Source organism: Phaseolus vulgaris, chromosome 1, assembly GCF_051622355.1.
Source record: "Phaseolus vulgaris cultivar YP4 chromosome 1, ASM5162235v1, whole genome shotgun sequence".
Classification (NCBI taxonomy): Eukaryota; Viridiplantae; Streptophyta; class Magnoliopsida; order Fabales; family Fabaceae; genus Phaseolus; species Phaseolus vulgaris.
This window is the reverse complement of record NC_143498.1, coordinates 52,681,072-52,702,956: the sequence shown is the minus strand read 5'-3', so window position 1 is coordinate 52,702,956 and position 21,885 is coordinate 52,681,072. Positions and strand designations below refer to the sequence as shown.

At 32.1% G+C, this 21,885-nt stretch overlaps 3 protein-coding genes across 12 annotated transcripts; 2 read left to right on the top strand and 1 right to left on the bottom strand.

The window, feature by feature from the left end:
• The first annotated feature begins 530 nt into the window (after window positions 1-530).
• LOC137815006 (Tetratricopeptide repeat (TPR)-like superfamily protein) lies at window positions 531-3,682 on the top strand. The gene is made up of 8 exons (XM_068618008.2): window positions 531-711; window positions 785-919; window positions 1,026-1,121; window positions 1,589-1,661; window positions 1,763-1,824; window positions 2,461-2,542; window positions 3,240-3,300; window positions 3,380-3,682. Exons 1-8 carry the CDS (start codon window positions 595-597, stop codon window positions 3,429-3,431), a joined length of 678 nt encoding a protein of 225 aa, XP_068474109.1. The 5' UTR covers window positions 531-594; the 3' UTR covers window positions 3,432-3,682.
• A 1,506-nt stretch (window positions 3,683-5,188) lies between these two features.
• LOC137815009 (MAP kinase kinase kinase, putative (DUF1644)) lies at window positions 5,189-9,176 on the bottom strand. Its single transcript, XM_068618013.2, has 2 exons — window positions 8,914-9,176; window positions 5,189-6,445 (listed from the first exon to the last, which is right to left on the bottom strand). The coding sequence occupies exon 2, from the start codon at window positions 6,373-6,375 to the stop codon at window positions 5,362-5,364; it is 1,014 nt and encodes a 337-aa protein (XP_068474114.1). The 5' UTR covers window positions 6,376-6,445; window positions 8,914-9,176; the 3' UTR covers window positions 5,189-5,361.
• Window positions 9,177-14,019: 4,843 nt separating this feature from the next.
• On the top strand, window positions 14,020-20,813 carry LOC137815004 (ARF guanine-nucleotide exchange factor GNOM). Of its 10 annotated transcripts, XM_090294181.1 has the most exons (6): window positions 14,079-14,220; window positions 14,594-14,698; window positions 14,854-14,910; window positions 15,178-15,226; window positions 15,329-16,065; window positions 16,680-20,813. In XM_090294181.1, exons 5-6 carry the CDS (start codon window positions 15,340-15,342, stop codon window positions 20,346-20,348), a joined length of 4,395 nt encoding a protein of 1,464 aa, XP_090150307.1. In that variant the 5' UTR covers window positions 14,079-14,220; window positions 14,594-14,698; window positions 14,854-14,910; window positions 15,178-15,226; window positions 15,329-15,339; the 3' UTR covers window positions 20,349-20,813. The 10 variants fall into 10 exon arrangements, with proteins under 10 accessions (XP_068474107.2, XP_068474105.2, XP_068474104.2 ...); XM_068618003.2 differs by lacking the exon at window positions 15,178-15,226 and having other exon boundaries at window positions 14,039-14,220; window positions 14,594-14,733; XM_090294186.1 differs by lacking the exon at window positions 14,594-14,698 and having other exon boundaries at window positions 14,059-14,220.
• The last annotated feature ends 1,072 nt before the right edge of the window (window positions 20,814-21,885 follow it).

Below are 21,885 nucleotides of genomic sequence, written 5' to 3'. Positions count from 1 at the left end.
ATACGTAAAATCTTTAAAATGTAAGATATGGGAACACGGATATATATATTATATAATTATGAATTATATAAATTGACAATAAAGATTTATGTGCACAAATATGTTTTAGATTATATTTTTGAGGAAAAAGATGTTTTTTCATGACTGGTTCACAAAGATTTGTTTCTTATTTTTATAATCATAATAACAATTTATACAATAAAATTTAAATTTTTAGAAAATTAATGTATTGTTTTTAAAATTGTGTTAGAACTGTATTAGAATTATCAGAAATCTAACAAATACTTTTTTAATTGAACATTTCACGTATACAGGTGTCATACGAATGTCGGTGTCCGATACAAGTATTGACATCGACACTTTATTTAAGAGAAGTGTATGAATTTCATAGGTTAGAAGCATCTTATCAATAAGTATAATCTTAAGAAATATAATATAATCTCATTAAATAAATTAACTATTTTTTCAAATTTTTGTGAGTTGATTGAAATGTTTTTTACAATTAAAAGAGATTTTGGAATAGTTTAGGTGAGTGGAGAAAAATAATATTATCCACATGCGAGATGGTACCTATCACAGCTGCATCTGCAAGAAATGGCTCTTGTTCTCAACGTCTCCTTGTGTTCCACTTCTAAGCCACGTCTTTCTCTCTCAAACTCCAATTTCAAATCTTCCACTCTTCTTCATCTTCCTCTTCCTCTTCCTCTTCTGGTTCGTATACTACTCTACCTGTTTCTCTCTTATTCTACTTCAACTGCGTAATTCCCTCGCCTTCATTTCACAGGGATTCAACGCAAAGCAAAGTCGCCAGCCATCTCAGAAACTCACATTTTCATTGGGTGGCTCCGTGTCTGCTGCCACCCTCGCTGCTCTCCTCTCTGCTTCTTTCATCTTTGTTGATCCCGCACTTGCATTCAGGGTAATCAATAACTCAACATTTTGTAGTTTGTAGATGAGAATTTCAACCCCAGTTACTCAAGTTAAAGGCTTTTTGAGTTGATGAATGATGGGTGTGGTGAATTCAGGGTGGAGGGCCATATGGGCAAGAAGTGACAAGGGGACAAGATCTCACTGGGAAGGACTTCAGTGGCAAGACTCTGATCAAACAAGACTTCAAAACGGTGTAGCTTTTTTTTTCTGTTTTCCCCTTTGTTTTTAATTTTTAAATGAGTTTAGTTTTAATTTAATACATTTTATCTGTCAACGTAATTTTTTAAATCAAATTAACTTTTAAAGTAATCATTAAAAATAAAACAGTCTTATCCAAAGTAACAACCCATTATTGTATGACATTCTAATTAAATTCAAGTTTAATTTCTGTACTGCAAAAGATTTTTACATTGTTAACTAATTAAAAATCAGGATAAGCTTGACTTTGAGTAGTTTCTGCATGAAGTTGATAAACTTACCAGATGACAATGTCTAATTGAATCATAGTATGAAAACTTTTTACACTGCAAGTGCATATATAATTTTCTCACGAAACCCTGTTTAAAACTAAATTGATTTGAAATTTGATGCTGGAATCATTCAAATGTGTGCTTTTGATGAAAAAAATTAACAAGTTAACTAACATTGCCTGTTACAGTCAATACTGAGACAAACCAATTTTAAAGGTGCAAAGTTAATAGGTGCTAGCTTCTTTGATGCTGATTTAACAGGTTTGTCCAACACTAATGTTATAATAATGAATGTAATGTAAACATTTCGAATCCTGTTTAAAATTCACATTCATTCTCTCCCCATCTGCTGTCTTTTTCAGGTGCTGATCTTTCGGATGCTGATCTTCGAAATGCAGATTTTTCCCTGGCTAATGTGACGAAGGTAATTGTGCTCCAGTATTATTAGGGTGATTTCACTAAGCTAGAATCTAATGGGAATTTAATATCTAATCCTTTGTCCAAGACCATCTTGAGATTCTTACTCCGTGTTGATATGCCCTTTGTTTGTTGTGTTGTGTATTGTACTCGTATCAACCAAAAATAGGGAAATTGTGTGAGTGGGGTTATACAAGAGGGGAGATAATTAATCCTCAAATTTCTCAACATATGATTACATGTTTCCTCATACTGTCCTTTTGTTAAATTATTTGAAGATAAATTATAAATGTTTCAAATAGATACAGACAAAACTCGATACCAAATGACCAAATGAAAATATGAGGGATATAATTGTGAATGCAGATGAACATGTTCTAAAAGAAATCACAACTAAAGAACCTCGACTCTTCTAACAACTCATTTTTGTAGAATACTTAGCGGAATGCACTTTTGCTCTTTGAAGAATTCACTTCCAGTTATTATGGCATAGAAGTTGCAATCAAGTTAACATAAAATATCACGATGTATCATTAACAACTTCAAACTTTCTTTCAGTCTAAGTTGAAAATGTGCCCCCAGTCCACTGTAATTAACGAATTTCTTTTTGGTTGTCTTCTGCGTGAATGACCACTTTCTGCAGGCAAACTTAAGCAATGCTAACTTGGAAGGTGCACTTGCAACAGGAAATACATCTTTTAAGGGATCCAATATCACAGGCGCTGGTATGTAGTGAAACTATAATGTGCTACTATTGGACTTTAAGGGAAATATGATTGTGAAAGAGTGTACTTCTGATAATAGCTTTCAATTCATTGGAAGTCCTACATTGGTATTGCCTGGTGATTAGTTTACTAATCTATAGTTCCAAATCTACCCACTTAATTAATTAAAGAATGTATATTATTGACATACATGATACAATTGGTGTTGGGTTTCAATCAACCTAGAAAGAAGAGAACATATAAGGTAGTAAAAACAATGGGAAGCTAGTTTGTCTGCTAACCCTGAATATGTCTATTATAAACTTCACAAAGACAAGTTCTCTTCTCCTTGACAATGGCACTGTGCTTCCATTTTTCATGATCTCCCCTTTCTTGTTTTAGTTTTGTATTTATTTTTATGAAATATGTCCATCAGTAGTATATCTTCTGGAAATTTTTGGCATACTCAACATGCAGTTCAGATGTGAGAGTATAGTTTAGTCGTTAGTGTAGAAATTAGTAGTACAGTGCACCTGCATAAGTTGGTTTCTGTATGCTTAGAAGTAATCATGGAAACTTATGATATGTTTGAACTGATGTAATAACTGAACCTATATATAATGCTAAGAGCGTAAATAAACTTTGTTAAGATATGATGACACCATAATAACAAATATTTACATCTTCATTCGATGGTTTGTGTCTTGGCTGGAATCAGACTTCACGGATGTACCACTAAGAGAAGATCAACGTGAATACCTCTGCAAAGTTGCTGATGGGTAAGATTATATCTATAAATTAAGATTGTTTTATTGTCAAAATATGCTTCATCTGTAACGAAGTTGTTTCTGGTAACAGAGTGAACCCAACAACTGGAAATGCCACGCGCGATACATTGTTCTGCAATTAGTATCACATTCCTGAAAGAAGACTCACTCCCAAGACCTTCAAAATACATGCACTAAATATTTGTATCTCCATTATCCTCTACGCAGTCTGTGCCATGTTGTTGGAATCTTGTAATACAAAGCACCAAATCTAGATTACTCCAAATTTCCATTCACCATACACTTGACAATAAGATTGTGATGTTATGCTCGTAGCCATACCTATTTGTGCAATAGCTGAACTCCTTTCATATATAATATACACTTTGGAATACATGGAGTAGCCTTGCGTAAGACTGAGGGTCTATTTTGAATACATTTCTCAATCGAGAAAAAGTAGCTTTTTCGTTATTTAAAATTTGTTTTATTATGTATAAGTTAATTTATTTCATATCATTTTTCTAACTTTTTTTAACTTGTGCATACACATTTTAGTTTATGAATATAAATTTTTTTCCTTTCCTAAACACAATGAATTGGATTGGAAAAGTTAAATGTGAATATGGTTGCAAAATATAGAAGTCAAACTAGAGATGAAGGAGTTTACACTTTAAAGAATATTGTGAAAAAAAGATGTTGGATAGGATTGTGTTGCCTTACTAAAATATGTCTCCAAATTCATTTTATCAATTACAAACTAGTAAGTTGTTGTATGTGTTATTTGGCAAGTTCTATGCCTTCGCATGAAGCACTATTATTGAGAAACCAAATGTTATACTGGTCTCTCTCCTTCCCTTCACACAGAAAAGTTTCACTCAGAAAATATATTTAAAGGTGTTGTCAAATGCCACACCCATTTGGCACCACCCTAAATTATGGAGGGCAGGTATAATAATGAAATCACCAAAAGAGGAAAACACACTCATTCCATTGCATGGAAAAAGAAATGACATTCACACAATATACGTCCATGTTCATGCACATGTCCATGGACTCATTTAGTAAAAACACGATTTCACTGTTACTGTTGCAACCACCTTTGATTCCAGTTCCACCTTATTTTTTGTTTGCCACACAATGTTACCTTTTGCTTCCGAAATAACTGAGTTTTTTTTTTTTTGTTCTAATTGAGGTTGTTCCCCCTATAGCCATCTCCAGACTATTAAACATCAAAATTATATAAACAACATTCCTAGTTTATTGATAAAAATAATTCCCAACATGTTTTAAGCTTTTACGTTTATATCACTGATAATTTCTTTTCTTAAAAAAATATACGAAATCAACTTATTCAGCACTTAGGAACATGTTATAAATATATGAATTAATTCAATTATTTGAGGAGTAGATATATTATCTTTGTAGTTGTGCATATTTTACATAAATTAGTCATTTACGTATATTTTAAAGAATATATTATCCATCAAAGTAAAATCTGATAAAATATCAACTAATCTTTCATTTATATGAAATTTATAAACTTAATCTATTTTATACAAATAATTCATTTCGACGATTACATTGGCTTCATACAGAATGAAGTTAGAACAAAGTACCACGAGTACAAAAATTCGACTCTTAATATCAATTGCTCTTTTAATTTATACCCAAAAATCATTCATCATAAATCTTTCATGATTCAGTAAAAAAAAAATACTCACTGATATTCTCTTCTGATACTCCAGCTAGCCCAGTCATTGAACTAAACAAACTTGTTCCTGCTCAAACTTAAAAGCCAGGTTCCACATCACACCTCACAATATGTTTTGCTCTTCTTTTTTTACCTTGCATGTAGCAAGAAGCAAGAAGAAAGAAGCAAGATGAGCTAATAAAGAAAGGCTATGGCACAACGGTAAATTTTATTTCAAGCTCAATCGTTCAGAATCCCTGGGAAGGATGGCAGAAATATTAAATATACTGAAACAATTAATAACCGACGTGTATTCATGAGCATCTGCAGAAGGCAGAAAAGGGTGAGAGAAGAGCAAGCCAGGATCATCAATAATTTGTAAGTCACGGCGGAGGTGTCCGCTGTCCCCGACCACCACGATGAGGTCTATTATCAGAGCCTCCATCTGAAGATTCGTTTGCATCATCAGATCCAGATTGTCCATCATAATTTTCCCCCCAGAGTGTGGCGGGTCTCCTTATTCGCATCTGGAGTGTGGTACCCCTGGACACAGAAGCAGGTTGAAGAATGAGGAAAAACACAGCTAGCAGACCACCATCATCTATGGGATCATCAACCCCAAATGAAGTTTGAAGTGTGCTAAGGAGATCCCCAAGATCCCTCTGGCGCTCCAACCTCCTCCAGGTGCGCTGACGCTCTGGGTCTACTGCGGATGGGCGCTCAAGAGGATGTTCAAGTCTTGCATGCTTTCTAAGATCTGGGTATGTGCCACTGAAGTTGCAAGTCTCACAAGAACAGCTCCTTGATTTTTCATTCATAAAATGTCGAGCCGCCTCCACTACTTTCCACTCTTTTATTTGGCCCCTACATAGAGGGCATACTAACTTTGACTTTGCCTCATTCTCACAGGATAAGGCTTGCATTGTAACCAAACCCTCACTTCTGTCTTCAGGCACATCAATTCTAGTTTGGACAGTCACCTCATTTATGTCTTCCGGTACATCAATTCCACTTCCACTTTGGACAGTCCCCTCCTCATTTCTGTCTTCTGGCACATCAATTATACTATCGACAGTGTTAGAAATTTGACTTTCTACTTGAGAAATGGTTGATGTGGTCTCAGCAAATGACTTGCGGAACTGATCAAGACAGTTTGAGTGGCGATAGCTGGTGTTGCACATGTAAGGGCGGCATCCTTTCTCATGGGATGAACATATGAGGAGAACAGCATTGTGAGGGTGTTCCATGCACACTGGGCATCTAGCTTCTTCCCATTCTTTAGCGTTTTCCTCTGACTCTCTAAGAGCAGATCTTCCAACACGACTAGAGCTGCTTGGGTAAGGTGATGCTCTGCTACTTTCATGTGACAAAGACCTAGCCCTTCTCTCCTTTGGCATCTTGAACTGTCAATACTTTGTGAATACACAGACTTTAACACCCAGAAGAATAACTGAACCAACTAGAATCCTACATACAGGTAGCATCAACATGAGCAAAACTGAATTGGACATCAATACATGTACTGGAAAAACTCATGTCAAATACATAAGACATCAGTGAAAAAATTTTGATCAGCAAACAGTCATCCATGTGTAAAACAACAGAACCTAAAAGACAATACACCTGGCATTCATATTCATAATAATTCGACAAACAAATTTCATTCCAAAACATCATGTAAATTTTGAAAGTACAATAGTTATCATTAAGAAGACTCCATGGCAGGACTTGGTTTACAAAAAATATATAAGTTATGCACACAAGACCTTAAAAACATATGCACCAGTGTAAGTTGTTGCTTGAATGCCAGTGTCCATGACTAGACAAGATTAGAGTAAATCCAAACCTTATTTCCACCCATTTTACGAGAGACTTTCCCAAGGTTGATAATAACCTTCTTCGTGACATTAAGTTTTCAAAACAAAATCAATCATATCAAATTCTATAGCAATTTATAACAAAAGGGTTGAAAAAACTATTATAATCTTTATAAAATAAAATTGGAATGATAAAACATTCTTCACATCCCTAATAGAAAAGGAGTCTACTAAGACACAGCGAGGTCAGCCCAAAATACCCACATACATGTAAGCATTCAAATAATTATACATTTTCCTATCATTTTCTCATAAACTCATTATTATAAAAAATTTCGAAATAAAATAGCTATGTCCTCAATTCTCGTTATAACTATGCAAAATTCAAAGCATCAATAATACCACCATCGCATGCATAATTATATATACCATAATAAGCAAGAGATTAACAACTGAGCAAGTAATAAATTGGCAAGCTCAACTCAACATGCTTATCACAATCTAGGGTCCGTTAACCCTGTATTTTAGAATAATGTCAGGGATCCATTCACCCAATAGTTTTCTCAAAAGGATCTGTTCACCCAGTGGCTTACATAAAAATACTATGGTAAGGCAGATTATGTCATTTTTATTGTCTCTGTTTCAGCAAAAGCCGCTGTTCTAACATACACCCCGTGAAAAACTGCATTCAAACAAATCCTGGACAATAACAAGTGATGTAAGGTATCACATCTCAACAACTTCATACCATATCTGTTCACTTTGACACTTTGTTACTACAGCACAAAAACTTTGTGCCAGTGCAGTATTCTCAATACATATTGAATAAAACACATTTTTTTATATATCATAGACTACAGCATGCAAATTTTAAAATATACGAGTCAACATATCCTATGACGTAAAATATAGCAATAAATTGGAACCCTTACTAAACTACTCCGCTCCTATTGTGGAACTGAATCAAAATGGATCATGTTTGAGATTCTACCACAAGAAGCTAGATTTTCTAAGCTTTCCAACAAGCTCAGGATCACACAAATTGGAGTTCCTTTACTAAAGTTATGATCCTTCAAAGTAGATTGATCTACATGAGAATTCGGCAAGACTAGTGTCTGCATTTTATGCACCAGGAGGAATCCCCGTGGTTGAAGAATTTCAAAACTCAATAGACTAAATGTCTTAAAAATCCCTCTGATTCATTCAAAAACCAATTTTCCAAACTCATGTTATTTATGAGCAATCACATTAGACATGGTTTTATCAAAATACTGAACCAAAAAGTTAAGTTCAAGAAATTACAATTAGAGGGAATTCTATAGTTATCAACACATTTTGAAAATTTTCAGGGTCAAACAACTGTATGTAAGCTTCCAATTAAAGTTGTTTCCACTTCAAAATCATTTGTAAAGCTTATGTTATTCTCTTTTAAAATCGGCTGACTCATCAAAACTTACAGCAGATAATCATGTTCTCAAATTTATTATGAATTTTGTTGCATGCTAATGAAATTTTCCGGTTAGATACTTCATTAAAAAGCTTTCAAAATCATCTGTACAACTTAATTATTCTCTTTTAAAATAGGTTGACTCCAAAACTTATAGCAGATAATCATGTTGTCAAATTTGCTTTGAATTTTGTTGTATGCTAATGAAATTATCCGGTTACATAGTTCATTAAAAAAATTTCAAACAAAGTATCCCCTTTCAGCATCTAAAGCATAAATTTTTTTAAAAGAAATTATTTCAACTTCAAACCAAGCATCATAGATCTCATTCTTGAAATTTAAAGACAAATTAAATCTTGTTTCAAAATCCACGCTTAAACCACAGTTTATGGCATGAATTGAAGGCTGAACTTCTGCCAAACACTTTGTCAGTAAAAATCTTTAAACTTTCACAAGTCTTGAAATTTCTCAATCCTCTCAACCCCTCTATTTGAAAAACTACACAACTCGATCCAACAGCTTATTTATCACAGAAAACTCCGCAAGAAACACGATTCCCTTTCAAAACCCTAGTTTACCAAAACCAAACATACAGAAGCAATTCAGCGAATCCAACTCCACAAATGAATAGAAACAGCAATAAATTAAAGTTTAATATCTAAATCCCTCACCACTTCGATCTTCTTCCACCTCCAATCCGAAAAAATTGGATGTGCTGAAACCTGAAACTTGTGATACCGTTGAGTTTCTCTCGTTCTCCTCTACAATTTCATCAACTGTGAGGAACGCAAGGGAGATCTCGATCGATCTTCCTCTTTTTCTTTTGTCTTTTTCTTTGTGTTTCCCCTTTTTCTTCCTCTCTTCTTCTTCTCTTTCTCTCTGCTTCTTCTGCACTTCCACGTTGGAAACTCAGTGATTCCTCCTCTAATATAACTTTCATTATTTACTTTGTAGGACCTACACTTCCTCAATTTCCATATACCTTTTCTTCTTTTTCTTCCATCTTTTCTTTAAAAAAAATCTGAATCTTCCTACCATATTTTTAATTATTAAAACTAATCCTTCTTATAGTAAATAAATATTAATATTATTAATATTTTGCAAACTACAAAATACATTAATCACCTCTGAAATTTTCTAATATTACATAAATATTGTCTAATTTTTACACCTCCTAATTCTTTAAAAAAAAATCCTACCACTTATATTTCTAAAAAACATTACTACATAAATCTTTACATAAGAGATTACTGTAAATACATAAAAATAAATAAAAACTCATATAATCTCACAAAATCTCAAACACAGTTAATGTAGTTTACTTAGTACATAAATTACAACATCTTAATCTAATCATGTAAGATTATTATATACAACAAATTCTCCCTTCAATATTTAATAAAAATAATATATTTATGCAATGTTAAAATTGAAGTAATATAAGAGTGTGATATATTGGTAATCTTATATTAAATTATAATTGAAGAAAAAATAATTTTTAATTAAAATAAAATATTATATGACATCATAATTTTAAATATTTTCAAGTATTAAAATAATATTTTTGCTTAATATTTGGTTATGAAAGTAACATTTTTGGTTTTTCTTTGTTGTTTGTGTCTTTTACATGAACCGCCAATGGCTATGACTATTCCAAATTTCCATTCCCCATATAATCATATCCAACACTTTTTCTGGGCAATTGTGAGATTAAATTCATTGCATTTACCCATTTTTTCTTAAACATTGGAAAAAGGAAAAAACTCCAAAACAAGGTGTGCATGCATTTTGCATAATTGTATTTGGGAAATAAAAGACTGGGTAATCATTTTATAGTTTTTTGCATCTTTTTATATACTAACTCAAGAAAATATTGAATAAAATATTAAATGCCTTTTAATATTACTAATATTTTGAAAATGTAAACAATGTTTCTTATTTGCTTTATTTAAGAGTTAGGTTAATTTATAGGAAGAACATTTTGTAAAAGGTACAGTCAATATTTTATTTTTGGGAAATCAAGTTATAGTATATTAATTAATTCAATAAAAATTTAAAATAGAAATTAATTTTATAGATTAAAATAATTAATTATTATATTACTTAAATTATAAAATAAATTTAAAATAAAAGTTTTCATATTAGACATCACTAGGCTGACACCTCAAGTAACAACAATAATTTGTCATCACATGAAAAAATTATTATTAAAAAAAAGAAAATACAAAAATACGGAGAACTAGACCAAAGTTCATGTGTTAACGAAAATGATACATAGATAGACTATACATAAATGATACATAGATAAACTATACCTATTCATAAATAATTATAAGAACAGACAAAATGGAAACCTATTATACTAATGAAAAGATTAAATTAAAAAATATTTTATAAATTAAAAAATTATTGATATTTAAAATGATTTTTTCTATTAATAAAATTTTATAAAATAACTTTTAAATTAATATTTAAATTAGTTAATAAAATTTGTGTAACTAATATTTTAAATTATAAATTAGTTTCTAAAAAATTAATATATAGAGACTAAATTAAAATATAAGTAATTAATAGATAAAATCTCATTAACTATTGGTTATATATTAATTTAAAAATTACTTTATAAAAATTGATATTAATTTAAAAATATTTTATAATTTTTTATTAATAATAAAAAACAATTTAGATGCTAATAATTTTTTTATTTATAAAATAATTTTTAATTTAGTTAATATATTAATTATTCTTTTATCTATAAAATTAATTTCTATTTTAAATTTTTTATAGTGTACTATTATATATAAACTGAAACTCGAAAATAACTGTATTCATTATTTAGTTGGTATATTTTCTCCTTAACCCTTTGACAGTGTAATTTGAGTTAGATTAACCTAAAACAAAGTAAAATCTCCCATAAATCATGCATTCCAGATTTTTTAGCAAAATTTTAAATTTATATTTATGAATAAAATATTATAAAAATCTTGTTTAAAGCTCCTATATACATGCATGATGAATATTAATTTTTCCGAAGTAAAAATAAAAGTGTTAATTTTAAAAATTCATCAGAAACTATAAATTAGAAATTGTAACGGTGATATTTGTTATTTGTGGACGTAACGATTAACAGAGAGATAGAGCATTCGACAAGTTGCACGTGGACTTGTACCTGTGTGTTCTGTCCAACTATTTCTTATTATTAAATCACAACTGTTATCCAACAAAATATTTATGTGGAAATTATTTATCATATAGTACTAACTTAAAAAATATATTTAATACCTTTAAATGAATTAAATATTCATGAAGTTTAAAAAAATGCAAACAATCATCTACTATATAGATTAACAAGTTTTTAAAATTTTCATTCAATTTGGTATTTTGTCTCTTCAAAATTGATGCTATTAAAAATATTAAAATTAAGATTTATTTATTTGAATATGTTTTTTTACTCAAGTAATTAACGTAGTAATATTTTTTAATCATCGCAGCAAGACTATAAAAAGTTAGAAACTTTTTAGTCTAGACCTTGCATACCAATCAAAATGGTCTAAACTTTGCAATCGGACTAAATTAAAATGGTAAGAATTTTTTTTTAATAAAATAATTGTGTAACTTACTTAAAAAGGAGTAATTAGACAATAATACATATTTTTATTTAAATTTAACTTATTTAATTTATTTTTAAAGTATTTATGAAATTGCATTAGTTGTATGTTTTACTTGAGAATAATATCCTAAATAGTTAGTGTGGACACTTAGTTGTGTGTATTAGATATGGAGATCAAATAAAATAGATTATTCAATTTGAAATAAATAATATGATGAAAGTGTTAGTTTAATAAATGAATGGACTATTACATAGAAATGTCAAAGTGAGTCAACTTAACTCACAGGTTAGTTGGGCTAAAAATGAGTTAACTTAACTCGATTTACTTTTTAGTGAGTTAATATAACCCAAGTTGATTCATGAGTTGATGAGTTGACTCACTTAAACATATTTTGTCATATTAACTTATTGTAATACAATTAGATCAAATGAACTCGATTCATCTATTTATAACACTACAGTTAAAATGTTAACATGTCTTATCAAATATTAACCTCAATTCAAAAGTGATACTATAGTAAGTGAAGAATCAAAGTTTCAACTTATATAATTTGACAAAAAAAAATAAATTAGACATCTAACCCGTGCAAACATTGTTGAACAATCTTCAAATATTTTGAAATACTAAATTGTTAGCCTACATAATTAAAAGTAATGAAAAAATACAATAAAAAAAATGTTGTTGATGAACTACAAGTTAACTCACATCAAATATTGAATCCATTCAACTCATCAATTAAGTGAGTCAATTTCAAAATTAACTCATATTTAAAAAAAAATTGTATATTTTCAACTCAGTCCGACTTGAACCCATAATAAACTAAATCGACTCACGAATTTAAGCTTAATTTACTACCTCTAATCACAATCGCTTTATAACATTAATTATTGTATTCTCTAACTAAAAACATTCCTTCACCTCTAAATATTGCCATTCTTTATTCTTCTATTTTTTTTCAACGACAAATCAACCTTTCTCCATATAATTCATCTTGCATGCTAGTTATGAGGAAATATAACTTCAAGACTTTTGTTCATTTTGGTTAAGATTTATTTTCTTCACATTCTTCATTTTTTTTCCTTTTTTTCTCTATAACATGCATGTGAGAGTTGTTGAAATGTATTTTCTTAGATAACCTAACTTTGGACTGATTGCTAACTATAACTAGAATCTTTAAATTGATAAAAGTCATATTTAAACTTTGTAGATTAGATAATTTTTGTTGTCTTGATTTCTTATAATAATTTAAGATAAGGAAAGTTAATGATGTTTGAAAGTTTCTAACTGTGTACAAAAATCATAAATTGAATGATGATGAAAATTAGGATTAGGTTATAATTTTATATGACTATGAAACATTGTGTATGGTAAAAAATATTCACATTAGCTAAACAGTTTAACTTGATTTATTAAGTATGTTTTAAATTGAGTTTGTATTCAAGAGTTATACATTTTTTGAAGAAGTTAACTGAGTTAAAAAAAGTCACAATCCTAAATGGAATTATCAAGAAGATTAACACCTAAGAAAAAGAAAACTAAAATATTAATCGGTTTTAAGATGAAAATAATATTACTATTTATATGACTTTCCTTGATGAAACTAGTTTTTAAATGCTTTAATGTAGTATAATCATATAAATAAATAAATGCAGAGATAAAATATAAATTTATACCAAAATCACATAAATAAATGTATCACGTTCTAAGTAAATAATTAAGACTGGTACCATTTATTAAAAAAAGAAAAGAGATATTTAATATCACTATTTTCATAGATATATTATCCTGATTTTAAAACAATAAAACATAGAAATACAATAAATTAAATAGATTAAAAGTGTTTGAAAATAACTGTAGACCTACCACATAATTTCTCACGTACTCATTTTTATATTTTTGGGCCAATAAATCATGTTACCAAATTATTTTCAAGCATATTTAATCAAAGTAAATAATTGCTTTTAAAAGAAGCATGAGTAACAGTGACATCTTTTTCACATATTTATTCTTCACATTAGATTAAAAAAATCACAAAGTTTTTTTAATCTTATTATTTATTTAATAATTTGTCTGTAATTTTATAATTTTGTAATAAAATTTAATTGCTGGGTCTCTGTCTCACCAGCATGCAATGAAAGATTGTCAGAATGTGAAAATAGAAAGATTGTTGCAGTAATAACAAATTGAAAAGAGAGTTTTTTATTTGTTTAAAAGAAAGAAATAGCGAAGGCTTCAACAACAACAACAGCAACAATGGGATCTCTTAGAAAGGAAGTGTGACACAGAACACAATCCATGATTTCCAATTCTACGTTCCCAACAATGGATCCCCGTTAGCTTTGATTCATGCCCTTTACAAGCTACCCTGTAAGTTTTAATTTTTCTTCCATTTTATTTCTCATCATTTCTCTGGGGTGCCATTGTGTGTGTGAATTTAAACTTCAACGTAGATTCAAGGACCCTTCTGTAGAATTTTGTTTAATGCAAAATGGGCTGTGTCATTGATTTGATCATTGTCACCATGCCAATCAAATTGTCTATGAAATGGGTTCAATGAGAAGGGTCAGATTTCATGGTAGATCTAATGTTTTATCAACTTCGTGTTATGGGTTTAAAGTTGGATTGCGGTTCCATCTGGATTGATCTGCATCCTCAACTGGTTCACTTTTGTCTTGAATTGATCTTTTTCTATTTGAATGTGTCCACTAATATGATGTTTCTACGAACTGTGCTCTTTCAGAGAGAAAAACGCCTTTGAAGTTTCAGCTCACGAATGAAATATTTGACTTTGAGTGAGAGGAACCAAATATACATTAATCAATATCTAATCTACCTGATTCAATGAGTGAGTGTGCCTGAGCAACTTATTTTGTTATTTTCGTAAGTATGAAAAACATAGTAATCAAATTGCTGGATTTTTTTGGTGATGGAGAAGGTTACTATTGGTTATAATTTTTCAAATGAGATATAATGTATTCGGCTACTGATCTGTTGTTGCAGGCCAAACATTTTGTGCTGCTGAAAGGCTTGAAAACGTTGTTTAGTTTGCTTAATTCAGTGAGTCATTTTCTTTGGGATAAGTTCTTTATTGTATTTGTATGACTCTGAAAATATTTGATACGTTCCCATTACTCTGAACCAAGGCCTCTTCCTATATGTGTTTGCATGCGGGTTTATTGTTTGTATGGTCTGCTAATGTATTCACCGTGCATGCTCCTCCTTTCTTCCTTGACAAATTTCTCTACAGTTTTACTGGGTACTTGGGTTGTGTTTCATATGTATGTAATTTGCATCTGTTTTGAATTTGGATTATTTGTGTTACAGAATATTGATGCTTGATTGGAGTCATGAACACGTGGGAGTCCTTCTCATTGTATTGATTGTCTCTTTCTACACTGTCTTTGTTAGGGCTTTTGTTCATCTCATTCTCAACATTCTTTTAATAAATGTGAACCTGATCCTTTTTTAAAAATAGGACACCTAAAGATGCAAATGCAAACTGATCTTAATGCGATAGAGGATCAATATGGGCAATGTGAGGCGAAATATCCAAACAAAACTGCTATAGCATGCATGATAAATGCAGAAATTAGTGCTGTGTTGGCAGTTATGCGAAGAAACGTTAGATGGGGAGTTCATTACATGTTAGATGATGACCAATCAGAGCACTTCCTTGTTCAGTCATTAAAGACGCTGAGGAGGCAAATTTTCTCATGGCAGAATCAATGGCATACCATCAACCCTGCGTTGTATCTACAGCCTTTTTTGGATGTGATACGATCAGATGAAACTAGTGCACCTATTACTGGTGTTGCTTTGTCATCTGTTTACAAAATCTTAACTCTAGATGTGATTGATCAGCACACTGTCAACGTAGGGGATTCCATGCACTTGGTCGTTGATTCCATCACTAGTTGCAGATTCGAAGTGACTGATCCTGGATCAGAAGAAGTGGTATTAATGAAGATTTTGCAAGTTCTTCTAGCTTGTGTGAAAGGTAAAGCATCTGTAATGCTGAGTAACCAACACATTTGCACCATAGTGAATACTTGTTTCCGAATAGTTCATCAAGCAGGAACCAAAGGTGAGCTGTTGCAACGAATAGCACGGTACACAATGCATGAACTGGTTAGGTCTATATTTTCTCACCTTCAGAATATTGACAACACAAAGTGTGGATTCATAAATGGGAGCGCTACCTTAAAGCAAGTGGTATAAGATTTGTGTTTCCTTTGACCTTTTTGGTTGCATTTCACACTTCTTGATGCGATTATTTTGCCAGTTATAGAAACAAAAATTAAAAGGAAATTTCTATTCTGTGCTGGGTAAAATTCTTATTTGCACAAAAAAAAATTTGCTTTGCAATTATAAGTTTTTCTCAGTTAACAAATATGAAATTGTTAAAAGGGGAAATATCCTTAACTTTTTCTTATGTTACTGTATATTATTTATGTGAAAATTTCAATTTCCATTAAAACGGACTAAAGAAAGCCAAGTACATGACTAAGAAATCTTCTAGGTAGATTATCTGAAACTTATAGGGAAAGACGGAAAAATGCTTGTAATAACATATGTTAATAAAATAAAATATGGTGGGGGGTGGTCGAGGAAGAAGCAATGTATCTTTGCTTGATGCATATATTTTATTACTAGTTAGGGTTAGATAGCTGTCTTCTATATTATTAATCTTTCAAATGACAATATTGTATGGTCAAATCTAAATTATCCATTCAATTGTTCGACTGCCATAAACAAACTGAATTTTTCGAGTTAGAACATGCATAAACTTGAAATTAAGTAATGATATATATATAGTATTTTTTCAGAACAATGGACTGAATAATGAGCATGCTTTGGCAAGCAGAGAATTGGAAAATGAGAGGCTTAATTCTGCACAGGATGCCCAACCATTATCTACAATCACTGGTTCCGGTACTGCAACTGTTGTGACAGCAAATGTTGTGGATGAAAACACAGTCATTGCTAGCAGTGGCAACAAGACTGAGCCACACGAATTACAGCTCATGACTGATGGAGTTCCTTGTATGGTGGAAATATTTCACTTCTTGTGTTCTCTGCTGAATGTCACTGAGCATATGGGAGTGAATCCTAGATCAAACACAATGACGTTTGATGAAGATGTGCCTCTTTTTGCATTAACTTTGATTAATTCAGCCATAGAGTTGGGAGGGCCATCCTTCCGCCATCACCCAGGACTGCTGAGTTTAATTCAGGATGAATTATTCTACAATCTTATGCAATATGGTTTATCAGTGAGCCCTCTTGTACTTTCAATGGTGTGTAGCATTGTTCTCAATTTATATGAACATCTTCGTCAAGAACTCAAACTACAGCTAGAAGCATTTTTTTCTTGCGTAATTTTGAGGCTTGCACAAAGCAAATATGGTTCCTCATATCAGCAACAGGAGGTTGTGATGGAAGCACTTGTTGATTTTTGCAGGCAAAAAACATTCATGGTGGAGATGTATACCAACTTTGACTGTGACATAAGTTACAGTGATGTCTTTGAAGATATTGCAAATTTGTTGTCCAAAAGTGCATTTCCTGTGAACAATCCATTGTCTTCCATACACATTCTTGCCTTAGATGGTCTTATTGTTGTAATGCAGGGAATTGCCGAAAGACTGGGTAGTGGATCTTTAAGTTCAGAACAATCTCCTGTAAATTTTGAGGAGTATACACCATTCTGGATGGAAAAGTGTGACAGTTTTGCTGACCCAAATGGTTGGGTTCCTTTTTTCCGCCGAAGAAAGTACATAAAGAGAAAATTAATGATTGGAGCTGATCACTTCAATCGGGATATTAAGAAAGGTCTTGAGTTTCTGCAAGGAGCACATCTTTTGCCTAACAAACCTGATCCCAAAAGTGTTGCCTGCTTTTTAAGATACACAGCTGGGTTGGATAAGAATCTCATTGGTGATTTCCTTGGAAATCATGAAGAATTCTATGTTCAGGTTCTTCATGAATTTGCTAAGACATTTGATTTCCATGATATGACCTTAGACACAGCCCTGCGTGTACTTTTGGAGAGTTTTAGGCTTCCTGGAGAATCACAGAAGATACATAGGGTGCTTGAAGCTTTCTCTGAGAGATATTATGAACAATCACCAGATATCTTAGCTAACAAAGATGCTGCTCTCGTGCTATCATACTCAATTATATTGCTTAATACAGATCATCATAATGTGCAGGTCAAAAAGAAGATGACAGAAGAGGATTTTATCCGAAATAATAGGCGTATTAATGATGGCAATGATCTGCCCCAAGAATTTCTGTCAGAGATTTACCATTCAATTTGTAAGAATGAAATTCGCACCACTCTTGAACCAGGCTTTGGATTTCCTGAAATGACCCCAAGTCGGTGGATTTCTCTGACGCACAGGGCAAATAAAACTGCTCCATACATTGTATCGGATTCCAGAGCATACTTAGATTATGATATGTTTGTGTTGTTGTCAGGCCCAACAATTGCTGCCATTTCTGTGGTTTTTGATAATGCTGAAAATAAAGAGGTATATCAAAGATGTATGGATGGATTCTTAGTTGCTGCTAAGATATCAGCCTACTATCATCTTGAAAATGTACTTGATGATCTGGTTGTGTGCCTCTGTAAGTTCGTTACCGTTTTGGATCCATTATCGGCTGACGATTCTGTCCTGGCCTTTGGAGATGACACAAAAGTAAGAATTGCAACTGAGACAGTATTCACCATTGCAAATAGGTATGGTGATTACATCCGCACAGGGTGGAGGAATATTCTTGATTGCATTTTAATATTTTACAAGTTAGGCCTCCTTCCTACTCGCTTGGCCAGTGATGCAGCTGACGAGTCACAGGTAACTACAGAAATTGGACATGGAAAATCTAACTCAAATTCTTTATTATCATCTAATCTTCAATATAGTGCTCCAAAGAGATCCTCAGGATTAATTAGCAGGTTTAGTCAACTCTTATCGCTTGGCTCTGAAGAGATACGACCAATACCGACAAAAGAACAGCTGGCTGCTCATCAGCAAGCTACACAAGCAATTCAAAAGTGTCACATTGATAGCATATTCACTGAGAGTAAATTTCTGCAAGCTGAATCTCTATTGAATCTTGAAAGAGCACTCATCAATGCTGGAGCTCAACATCTGAAAGGAAACAGAATGTCTGAGGATGAAGAGTCTTCAGTTTTCTGCCTGGAGTTATTGGTGGCAATCACTCTGAATAACAGGGATAGAGTTATACTTCTTTGGAAGGGTGTTTATGATCACATATCCAATATTATTCAGTCAACTGTGATGCCTTGTGCTCTGGTAGAAAAGGCTATTTTTGGACTTCTTAGAATTTGCCACCGCTTACTTCCCTACAAAGAGAACATTACTGATGAACTTTTGAAGTCCCTGCAACTAGTCTTAAAGCTTGATGCACTAGTTGCAGATGCATATTATGAGCAGATTACACAAGAAGTCGGTTTCCTTGTGAAGGCAAATGCTTCTCATATTAGATCTCAGTCTGGATGGTGGACTATTACTGCTCTGCTCTCAATTACTTCTAGACACCTGGAATCATCTGAGGCTGGATTTGATGCACTGTTGTTCATTATGTCTGATGGAGCTCACTTGCTCCCTGCTAATTACATCCTATGTGTTGATGCTGCGAGACAGTTTGCCGAGTCTCGTGTGGGGCAGGTAGATCGATCTATAATTGCACTGGATCTTATGGTAAGTTCTGTCAATTCCTTAGAAAGATGGTCGAGTAATGCTAAGAAAGCTGCGAAAGAAGAGGAAGTGGAAAAGATGTTACAGGATATTGGGGAAATGTGGTTTAGGCTAGTTCAGGGACTGGGGAAAGTATGTATGGACCAGAGAGAGGAGGTTAGAAACCATGCATTGTTATCTTTACAGAAGTGCTTAAAAGGAGCTGTTGGGACTCACCTCCCGTGTGATTTGTGGTTGACATGTTTTGATAAAGTGATCTTCATTGTGCTCGAAGACCTGCTTGAAATTGCGGAGTCACATTCTCAAAAGGTGTACCCAAACATGGAAGGAACACTTGTTATTGCCTTGAAGCTTATGTCTGAAGTTTTCCTTCAGTTACTCCAAGAACTATCACAATTGGCGGCCTTCTGCGAACTATGGGAGGGTATGCTAAGCTGTATGGAAAAGTGTGCGAAGATGAAATTTAAAGGAAGAAGAAGTGAGAAGCTTCAAGTGCTTGTGCCTGAGCTTCTGAAGAACACTTTGCTTGTTATGAAATCTCGGGGCATACTAGTGCAGACTAATAATGGTTCGGGAGAAAATAGTTTGTGGGAAGTGACATGGCTATACATGAAGAATATTGCTCCCTCATTGCACTCTGAGGTGTTTCCTGAGCAAGATCCAGAGCAGCTACAACACAAACAGGTTAAAGCAGTTGAAAGTTTGGGACCTGATGCAAACATTTCTGATCCTTCAAATGAAAAAGATGGCCAAGGAGTTGAGATCAGTTAATTCTACCTGACAGTGCCTAAGCAACCTGAATTGGCTTTTCTGTGTCCCTGTGAACACCCCAACAATATTAGTCTAACCTTGATAAATTTTCATTTTTGTATCTTGAGGTTGTGAGGGTGTTATAGCTGATTTTGCAGTGTATGCCATTATTAATGTGGTTGGAGCAGTTTGGTCAGGCTATTCATGAAGTGAAGTTGCCTGTTATTTGGTCTTCTCTCTTTCTCATAATTGCCTCAGGGACTCTTCTTACTGTATACAGATGAAACTTTTGGTTGGAGATATGTTATACTACACAGAGTCACTGAAACTATGAAGCATCAGTATTGTCTTTGTAGGTTGTACAGAACTCAAAATTATCTCTTTTTGTATTGGCTTGGACATGTATTTACTCTGTATGTTAGTGATGTAAACAACACATTTTTTTAGATGATCATAAATGTATACACACATATTAAGATTACCATATACTTAGGAGCAAGTGTTGTTGTAGACCAAGTTCTGTTTATAAAGAGGGTAAAATGGATTTTGGTTTAAGCAAAATTAATTTGCTGCTGTTCAATGTATTCCCTTTGAAAAATCTTATTTTTTTTGTAGAACCAAGAAACACAGGTTTTTAACCCATTAAATAGTTGTTTATGGAGATTGAATTTCATCATTAAACACAGGTTAAAAGTTTACATTAAATAAATGGCTGTTTCTTTCTGCACCCTAACAAATTTCTTCCTGCACCCCATCATTCTCGAAGAAGACTATTTTAACTCTTTTAAAAATGACTTCTGAATTGTTCTTTCTGAAATATTTTCGGAACATATTTTTGGAATATATTTTATTAAAAACAAAATGTGTTTCTGAAAGGATATTTAGGAATGATTTTTTATCTTATGGATTTCCTAATTCGGAAATACCCTTTGCTTCCAGAATCTCTATTTCAGAAACATTTTTGCTTACAAACCCATATTCCAGAATTACCCAAAACTGTGAAAGGATATTTTTGGTATTTCAAAAGAATGTAGGGTACATGAAGAAAAATGTGAGGGTGCAGGAAGAAACTCCCTAAATAAATTAAGTATATAAAGTTTCATGTGATTAGTCCTTTATCAATTATATAAATTGTATATAAATATACTTTTAGAAGTATAAGTGTACCTAAATAATAAGACTGCAAATTTATGAATGTTCACTTAAAATTTGGTATACGATCATTAAAATAATATTTTACAATTTATTAATCTTTTTTAATTTAAAATTTATTTTAATAAAGTCTTTCAAGAGTTAACATAATACTATTCATTTTAAAACATATTTCTTTTTCAAAAAAAATGTATTAATTTCACTCTCATAATATAATTGTATTAGTTTCTTATAATTTCTGATGTTGTATATATGGAGAGATGTTGTTGTATATATGGAGAAAAGTGAAAATAATATACAAAAAGAAACGACCAACTTTAGAGTTTTTAGTTTACTTTTAATTGAAATTTTTAATTTTCTTTTGATTGTTTTGTTTTAAATATATATATATATATATATATATATT